The sequence below is a fragment of the Hippichthys cyanospilos genome, chromosome 20 (genome assembly GCF_059441005.1).
Source record: "Hippichthys cyanospilos isolate Australia breed blue-spotted pipefish chromosome 20, RoL_Hcya_1.0, whole genome shotgun sequence".
NCBI lineage: Eukaryota > Metazoa > Chordata > Actinopteri > Syngnathiformes > Syngnathidae > Hippichthys > Hippichthys cyanospilos.
This window is the reverse complement of record NC_142388.1, coordinates 4,768,436-4,778,021: the sequence shown is the minus strand read 5'-3', so window position 1 is coordinate 4,778,021 and position 9,586 is coordinate 4,768,436. Positions and strand designations below refer to the sequence as shown.

The window sequence follows — 9,586 nt, the reverse complement described above, 5'->3', positions numbered from 1 at the left end:
CTCCAATAATGATAGATCATAAAATAAATACGCGGCATCGAGTAAAAATTGCAAACTGATTTCTCCCGCAATGATGAAAAGAGACTCGTACGCTCATTTTTCCATGAATTGTTAAAAGGACATGCGGGGTTGAGATGTTTCTGGAGAGAAAGCTCCTTGGAGCATAAAGAAGCGAGATTCAATCAAAGAAACGCCATCGCTTCTGCCTGCCTCAGATTACCTCTTCAAATTCAGGCCATTTTTCTCTGCCCTACTTCTGTTTTTTTTTTTTTTTTTTTTTTCTTCCTCCATTTGTCCATGCTGTCCAATTATGTCCTTTCGGTCTGCTTTCGGGGGCGTCCTTCATAAGATTACAATCCCGTCACCACGGCGACCGGTTGGTTTTCTTCCCCAACAAGAAGCCAGATGACATCTGGCGAATGTCCCCGCTTAGTATTTATACGCTCAGACATTTTTATTTATTGAATGGAAGGTCACGGACGCGGTGGTGGCAACTCACTGGGCGGCGGGTCTCGACACTCCCCTTCCTCCAACGTGACGTCATCGATGGCGATGTCGCCCTCGATGCCCGGTCCTCGGATTCCCTCAAGTACCACCTGGAAAAGGAAAAGTTTGGAAATGCCATGAAACGCGATAAGTGCTTTGAGTGGATGCAGAGCCATAGAAAAAACAAACAGAATGACTTTGCTGTCAAATTTAGTAAAAAAAATGGCAAACAATATGATGATAGTGCAACACATAAAACATGGGATATATTTAAATTCTTCCCGGACCTTCGTAGGACCTTCGAGGAGCTAGGTTTAGCCCGGGTCGTTATTAGAAATTACTTTACTGCACGTTCACATGAGATGAGAACGGTGAATTCATATTAAACTGTTGACAGTACGCGCGGTGGTATATTTACGATTTAAACTCAAAGTGAGACCTAAAAAGTGGGAAACAAAATGAAAACATTCTTACCTGAAATGACGCCGTGGGATGGACGCTGATTTTGGCCTGCTTCCAACGCTCCCCTTGGTTACCGCTTAGCGACCAAACTGGCCCATCCGAGTTAGTCAGGCCCTTTTGCTTCACTAAGGCATTTAGTGTCCCTGTGGGGTAGACCGAGAAAAAAGCCATTTAACTCTAATCTTAAATTTGGGCCACAATTGATTTATTGAGGCCAATGCTGATTTCTTCATTGTATGGGAAATAACATACTGTTGCAGTAGTCATCTTGGGACCTGTCCAATTTGTTTAAAATGGTGGTCCACTGAGATGATTTGCTGATCGTCTTACTTGGGATATTATACCATGCTCTCTTTAACCAAATGACGAATGTTGTGAGATCAGAGCGTGGGAACCTTTATTTAAATTAGGGACTTTTAAAATCAAATAAAAAGAGAGAGTTCGGAGGGGCTGCTTCAGAGAGAGGCAGAATTGACCTTGGGCAGTCCTCCTCCGTTCTCCTCACGCATGAAAAAAAACCTCATGATTTCAATCTTGCAAAACACCCAGAGCTCTTAAATCCCAACTAGACAACAATGTGGATTACAGGCTCGTTAACAACACAGTAACATTCTACGGCAGCGCTTATCCACCTATCAGAACTTTTAAGGCCCTTTTACGCATTTTCATTTTTCAGAGACCTTTGTCACGCGCGTGCATTTTCAATTCATACCGGCGCTTCATCCGACATTCAAAGCCCCGTCGAGAAGGTCAAACTCGAGTCTTGCCAAGTGATACATTTTTAAGTCGGGGCTCTCAGTGCTCACATAAATTATTCCCCATCTCATGAAATTATCACAATGTTAAAGAAACTATTGAAAAACAGCTTGAAAACAAAAAAAAAACTTTTTTGCACGTTTGACACGCACGTGACACGTTTCACCGTGTGAAAACGTTGACTCCAATTAGCTGAGACCTACTTGACCTCATACTGACAGCTACTTAGCGAGCTGTTATGAGCTACCATGAACCCTTGTAATTGTTTTATTTGCTATTATTACAATATTATTAATATTCTTGTCGGACCTTGGTCCCTAAACCTGTCCTAAACAATAAAAAAATTACAAATATTGGACGCCCCCCCACACTAAAATGTTCAAATGTTTAACCCCTGTGCGATATTTTGCCCACATAAATCAAAGGCATTTCACATCAAAGGGAAAGCAGTGAAGAAGGATGCCAAGGAGCTGAAATTTCACCCAGATGGTGACAAAATGCCAAAGTTCAATTATGGCACGACCACTACCAGGAATGTGTCATCCATTTGCTGAAATATGGCAAGAATGTGCCAAAAATGGTCAAAATATTGCACAAGTATGAAAAGTTTTCAGAGTTGCCTATTTCTCCATGTACAAGTCGAAGTTTTTTCCCCTTATTTTCAACCCCCATATTGAGGGGGTCGACTTGTCTAACCACTAATGTCAGAGGCAGACTTATACTCGAGCTATACTCGACTTGTACGTGAGGGCGACTTGTCCACGGAGAAATACGGGATATATCTACGAGTGGTATCTAAACCAATTGAACGCCATGTCAAACTCCTGTGATTTTGCCCTCGAAAAACACGACAGATGATTTTAGTGTAAGGATGCTAGCATTGCATTGAGCAGCTAGCGATTACCTAATGAGTAGCTGTAAACTTTCACCACTGCTAATAGCAATCCAAACTTTTCTGTCACGTCTTGAAGTCTTTAGCACCCCGCTAAGAGACTGAAATCTTCCATGACATTGCAGTTGAGCTAGCCCGCTAACAGCTAGCGGCCAATGCTAGCAGAAAAGAGAAAATTGCCATACACTTCATACATCGGATCCAACCTTTCAAAGAACCCCTAAACTTTGAATTAGAACGTAATGCATTTGACACAATCTAACAACTGCGACTCTTGTCGTAACATGACGGCAAGAGCTCAACGTGCGCTAGCTATCATCACCGGCTTTCTAAAACCGACCCGCGAAATGTCAGTCAGTCAAGCGTGCGCTGACACAACCCGGCATGTTTAGAGCTGTGAAGTTCATGTGATTGTCAGCGACTGAAGTCTGTCGCCGAGGTCGCGATGTGTATTATCGGAGCTGATTTCTGTGAGTCAGACAAGATAGAGAGAAAAAAACGAACACTGGGATATTGTCTGCGCGAGACAGCGCCTGAACCCGTCTCCTCGGTGAGACCTCTCGTCTGGCGCCGGGCTTTGATCTGAAACCGGCAATGACGACACCCGAGTGCAACCGCATCACCCGGCGCTGAAAACACACTGATTGCGCGCCTTCTCTTTTGTCTCTATAGAAGTCGAAATAACGGCGTGATGGCGGAATGTGAGAAGGTTCTACTGTACGACCTCGGCCTTGTTCTTTCATCGCAGCTAGCTTCCCAGCGGGAGGTCAACTCCCGTACTAAACTTGACCTGCTTGTTTATACTTCCCATGGGCGCCGACTCGCTGTTTTCTTTGAACTCAACATTATGCCGGTGGCTTTACATCCCGGGGTACATCCTTAGTTTCTGTGTAAAAGTTGCTAGCAAAACATATAGCTGTCGGGCGAATTTCTCCGTTCAGTCGTGATTCTGGGCTACCAGGTGTTGAGAAGCCGCGTTAAGTGAAGGGTGGAGCTTAATTTAACCTGGCGAACAAATCATCTGTAAGGCATTTCATTTAGGGGTAACTTTGTAAAGATGAATTTGGTACGATCGGATGGGCAGATATTTTGCATTTTTATGAAGAATTGGTGATTGGTCATAATGTCATAATTAGCAGAACAATGATGCAGAACAATTTTTGTTTGTTGAATGATTATTAGTGTTATCAGTGCATTTCAAAGAGCGTCAATTTACACAGATTTTGGCGATTGAGTCGGTTTCGTGCCGATCCTCCGCGAATCAGAATTGTTGAAATTATGGATGTCCCGATCACATTTTTTTTTCTGAATTACAAGATACTGTGTGCTGATTCGTACCACTGCAGTGTATAAAGGACGTAAAAAAGTGTCTTTTTAAATGTGTTTTTTCCTCTCTTTTTTTTAAAGGTAGAAAACCTTTTACATGACTCGCGAAGCTGCGATTTAAACCAAGTAGCTAAAACCTTTAAACGCTCCCCCACAAGCCATGTTTACCGTTTCCGGCTAGGACGCCATGTTGCGTATAGTATATACATATTATTTGTTGTTGTTGTGTCTTCATTTACCAATATCTATGTACTTTAATAGCCTTTAAAAATAAGAAAAAAAAATTACAATCAGGCCCGATTCCCACATATTTCAAGGCCAATTTCTTCTCAGTTTGAGACTTTTTTAAATACTTCAAAATTTGATGTTTACAGTTTGATGTTTTTATTTGGGGTGGCAGATTGGTAGCACATCTTTTGGCGCCGGCTTTCCTGTGAGGAGTTTGCATGTTCTCCCTGTGCCTGTGTGGGTTTTCTCTCGGTTTCCTCCCACATTCAGAGTAGATATGTTGGACACTGCAATTTGCAGGAAAGTTATATGTTTGTACCCTACTCCTGTAGACAGCTGGGATAGAATCAGATATCTTGGAATTTTTCATTCAAATTTGGAAGAATAAATCACCTATTGTTCAACATTAAGACTGTTTCGTTCACCTTGTTCATGTATTACGTCTCAAATGACGTCAAATTTGAAAAAACACTCCATTCGCGGACAGAAAAATGGATCTTTTTGCCGTCAGTGGCAGTGAATGAGTTCATTATTAACAGATGGAATTAGAAACATTGTTGGGGCTGGTGGATAAAGTCTATAAGTTTGAGGTTTTCACGATTTGCGTCCCTACGATCCGGTAGGGAACGTAGAACGATAGAGAGCAAGGCGAGGTAGCAGACCCCTTGCTAACAGAAGGTTCCTTAGCGGCTGGTGGTGAGGTCAGACCTCTGCTCTGCGCTTTGCCACAGGCTTAATCCCATCAAGCTACGCGGCACGGGCACCACGGGCACCACGGGCCAACTTTGATGTGCGCCTAGCTAAACGAAGCGTGACCCTAATCTCAGGTAAGCCGCCCGGCAGCTAACAACGGAGGAGTTTCTTTTGGAGCCATCTTCTACTCGCCTGTCGTCAGCAATGTTGCCACCCGGAAGGCTGCCAAATTGAGTCAACCGCACGACCCCCAAATAGCATCTAAAAATTTCATAGCGGCACAGTTACGTAGTACGGGGGACCTCGGTTTATGATGGTGGACCTAGGCAGTTTGGCAGTAATGAATGGCATGCCATGCAATGAACTAGCTTGCGCAGCGACACGAGGATACGTAGCGCAAAAAGGCGTGTTCTGTTTCCACTCTTTATATTACTCCTTTTTTGTTGGATTGTGTTCTATTTGTGACCAAGAACTGTTTTTAAACAAGCATTTTTTGATATGCAAGTGTGATCCATTCCATGTTATGTTCAAATTCAGGTAATAGCACAAAGAAATATGTCCATCCATTTTCTAGAGCCGTTTATCCTCACAAGGGTCGCAGGCTTGCTGGTGCCTATCTCAGCTAGCCCCGCCTACTGCCCGAAGGCATAGACATATTTTTAACTTTTTTGAAGAATCCAGAAACGTAATAATTGGTACTTATTCATAATTATTATATATATTTTTTCAAGTGTTTGTAAATGGCTGATTCTTCTTTTTATTTTCCATTTTATTTTGTTTGGCTAGGATGGTATATAGTAGTACAAAATTAATCAAGCAATAAAGTCATGTTTTATATCTAAGTAAGTAAAGTACTGTAATTGATTATTTTATGTACTTCAGTACCAAAGTAATCCATCACCTGAAGTGCTGAAGTAATTGATTACTTTAGGTAAACAATACTAAAGTGATTACTTAAAGGTATTAAAATGGTTAAAAATTACTTTGATTGCTTTTTTGAATGCACACTTGATTATGTATGCATAGGTTTATATGTGTGTATGCATGTATGTTTATTTTATTGTATGTATTAATTTGCTTATTTATTTGTTCCTTTCCTTTCCCATTGAGTGTGTGTGGAGTGAGAGTATGTGCGTGACTAAGTGTATGCAGTCTGGTGAATTGGGTTTTTTGTTATAATAATCAAATCTAACAATAAACAATTTCTTAGTGAAGTACTAAAAGTAGTCATTGAAGGTACTAAAGTACCTACTCGAGTACATAAAGAAACCAATTACTAATTCTTTAATAAAGGCGAAGTCAAGTCCAAACTTTCTTTATAACTTTCTATTTGCCCCCACGAGTTTTAACATTATCCGATTATTATTGAATGAGTGGAATATGATTAAAGCAGAAAAAAAAAACCTCTTTTCATCCATCTCAGAGGGTGGCCATTTTGCCACATACTGCCACATGTTATCGACTGAAAAAAAACATCACAAAGCCAAAGGATTCAGCTGTAAACAGGTGAGCCATGATGGTCAGATATTACAAGTGGTAGTTCGAATAAATCAGAAAGAAGAAAATGATACAGTATGGAGACCGGCCTTGAACTCAGCAAGAGCTTTGAAAAGAACCTCATTGGCCAGGTGTAGGCGCATGTTTACAGAAATCTATAAGCCTGATAAGAAACCTATTTCTTCTTGTGCCTTTTGTTGGCTTTGCCAATGCCTGCATGATCTGACATCCTTGACTGAGCGAAAGATTTTTGACGGGTTTGAGCTTTGGATTCAATCGGGACAATGGAAATCTTTTTTAAATGATTGTTTATTTTCATCCATGCAAAGAGGTTTCAAATGTTTGACTGTCCTTCAACACTACACTCTAAAAACAGTTAAAAAACAGGAAAACAAAAACAATATTTTGGTCGAGTTGACAACTTTTTTGGTTGTTTTATGCAAGACAATTGAATTTTTTAGGTTATCTTGAACAAACTTTGTGGGGTTGTTTTATTATTAGACCTTACAAGGTCAGGATTTTTGGGGCCCATTGTAATCAACAGTGGTTTAAAAAAAATCGCTAACCAATCACCAATCTGATCGCAAAACATGGCAATGTCTATTTTAATCATTTGATTCTTAAAAATCGGGTTGTTTAGTTCGAAACAAAACAGAAACTTATTCTTCAATTTTTTACTTTCAGTACTTTTGGGGCCGGTCATGAATGTTTGTTGTTTGTGGAGTGTTTGTTTAAATGTTCATTTCTTCAATGACCCCCCCCCCCCCCCCCCCCACACTAAATATAATGGAAAAACGAGTAAGCTCCATTTCCGTAAACAATGCGGTGTGCATTCCAAAAAAGCTTGCTTTTGGTTTTATCTTTCCAGAGAGCCGTTCCCCAGATGGTCTGGCATGTTCTCTTTGGCAAAGATCAGTCACGAAACCAGGTCCTTGTCTTTCATGTATGCCAATAATTGAAGCCAGGATTCTACATGTGCACAGAGTATTCGAAGCATTTGTCACCGGCGCTCACATCTACGGGACGGGGTTATCGCAAAGCTATCACGTCAGGTTTAGGGCCGAACCTCTCTTCCGACCCGAGAAGCCGAGCGCTAAATGGAGCGTGGCCGCCCGAGATCTAAGCCGGGTTCCGCGTCCTTGACATTTAGCCCATTCATCATAACGAGGCGCCATCCGGGCACGGGCTCGGCCACGGACCAGCGGGGCAGGCAGGCGAGTCCGGATTCTGGCCGGCGATCATTTTGAGCAAATTGGAAATGTCACGGCCTGCTCATCCTCGGCGGGGGGCCCGGAGGAGCTCTCGTTGCGCCGCCTCCTCTCTTTACCGGCCCCTTCTTAGATGGCTCCAGATGTTCGCTCTAGACCTTTGACCTCCATACTTGCACTTGTCCTTACTCCTAATATCAGCTGGACTGTTTCCAAATTTGAATTCCCAGCAATTACAGAAACATGCGCTCAGATCAAAGTGCCAAGTTCAGAGGTAAACACCTAAAGATTTGAAAAAATCCACATCAAAAAACACTAAATTTTTTAAAGATGGGTATCTTCTGACTTGTACTTCCTTGCTACACCACGTTACGGATTTCAATTTTCTAAAAGCACAAAAAACATTTGTGTAGAGCAGAGGTTCTCATATGGGGATACTACCACCCCTGGAGGTACTTAAAGGAACTTCAAATCCTTTCAAAAATAATTATTGAATGAAATAATTGTTTCAGGGAAGTATAAGCTCATAAAACAAATTATGTTCAGTAGGTTATTCAATTTCATTATTGTAAAACGCCAGATTCTCCCCGTACTAGAATGGTTCCACTGTACTTGTCATGTGCCACCTCTCGTTACCTGTCAAGTTGACAAGTGACTTATTTTTGTGAACACATCTCTACTTTGATCCCAAAGAGGACGCTTTAAGTTGAATGGTGCATTTACTGCCACCTATAGTATGGGAGAATATCGTCCGACTGCGGGGGAAAGCTATAAAATGCTGCAAAATGTGTGCTGGCGCGTCAAGTATAAACCGACTTTTCCTGCAGGCGTGTTTTGGCTGTAGTGAATTTCAGTGCAACGCAAATGCAGAAAAAAACATTTTGTATTAAGCAATGTTTTTTTTTTGTATGAGGAAGTAAGAAAAAGTGAAAGGCTTCAACGCATGGATTTTTTTTCACACTGGAGGATTTCTTTGCACATGCAGGTTTCGTTGTAGAGGAGTTTTATTGTACTTGTGTCAGGTACCACATATGGAAAGTGTTTTAGCTAGCGAGAAAGTATAAGCGCATACTATTTCCCATTACAAAAGATGATGAATTTTTTCAATGACGTAAACAACCCAAAAAAAAAACGTATCCGGCACAAGAATAAACATGTCATATATGACGCCACTTTCAATAAGGGATGCGTGGAAAGTCATCTGCGTTTTTGGAATATCCTCCAAAACGCCCCTCGAAAGCCCTGGCTGATTTGGCTCTATTTGGATTATTAATGCCTGTGGAAGGAGAAGGGAGCTGGGTGAGGAACTAAGCGGAAGAGTCAGCCAAGTGGGTTGTACATGGAGCAGAAGGTTGGGGGAAGCGAGCAGGTGGAGGGTGGTTATGGCGCTCGTGCCGCTCGCGTCTCTCTAGAATAGCCGTCTAAACGCTGCCAAACGCTCGCTGCCAGCGTCTTATCGAGGGAGAGGAGCGCAGACGTCAGCCCGCCAGCTGACTTCAGTCACTCCGGTCCCCTCGTGCTAAACCGGAGCCAGCTATACCTTTATTTTTCTAGTTTTTTCCCACATACATGCTCACCGAAGACTCTACATAGGCCGTAGTTGTGATTATATGTGAGATTTTAAACAAATTAATGTCACAAAAGCGGAGATGGATGACTTTGCACCGCTCATTTTTCCAACCGCACAACCATGATTAATGTTAAAATTACATGGTAAAAAAAAAAAGGGCGTCATTTGAAATTATGAATATGTGAGTAACTACGTGTCCTATGCAGAAGAAATTTAATGCTGCGCCTTGTTTAAAAAATAAATTGTTTACTGCTTAAAACTCTTAACAACATACTTAATGGAAATAAATGATTCTTTGGTCTTCCTCTGTGTTTTTTGTAGCATGTCTGGGTGGATACTTTTGTTTGAATCATTGGTGGTCATTATTTATCATGAAAAAAACAAAAACAAAACAAAAAAACAGTTTAAGATGAAATTTCTGGTATACAAATATATATATATATATATATATATATATATATATATATA

At 41.3% G+C, this 9,586-nt stretch overlaps 1 protein-coding gene across 1 annotated transcript in view; it reads right to left on the bottom strand.

Moving 5' to 3' along the window:
• The window catches only part of LOC148407017 (MAM domain-containing glycosylphosphatidylinositol anchor protein 2), a 199,947-nt gene that overhangs the window by 8,978 nt on the left and 181,383 nt on the right, over positions 1–9,586 (bottom strand). Inside the window, exons 18-19 of the mRNA XM_088402897.1 lie at positions 961–1,091; positions 500–596 (exon numbers count right to left, since the gene is read on the bottom strand). Of these exons, the coding sequence (XP_088259023.1) occupies positions 500–596; positions 961–1,091 (228 nt within the window). The remainder of the gene's footprint in view (positions 1–499; positions 597–960; positions 1,092–9,586) is intronic.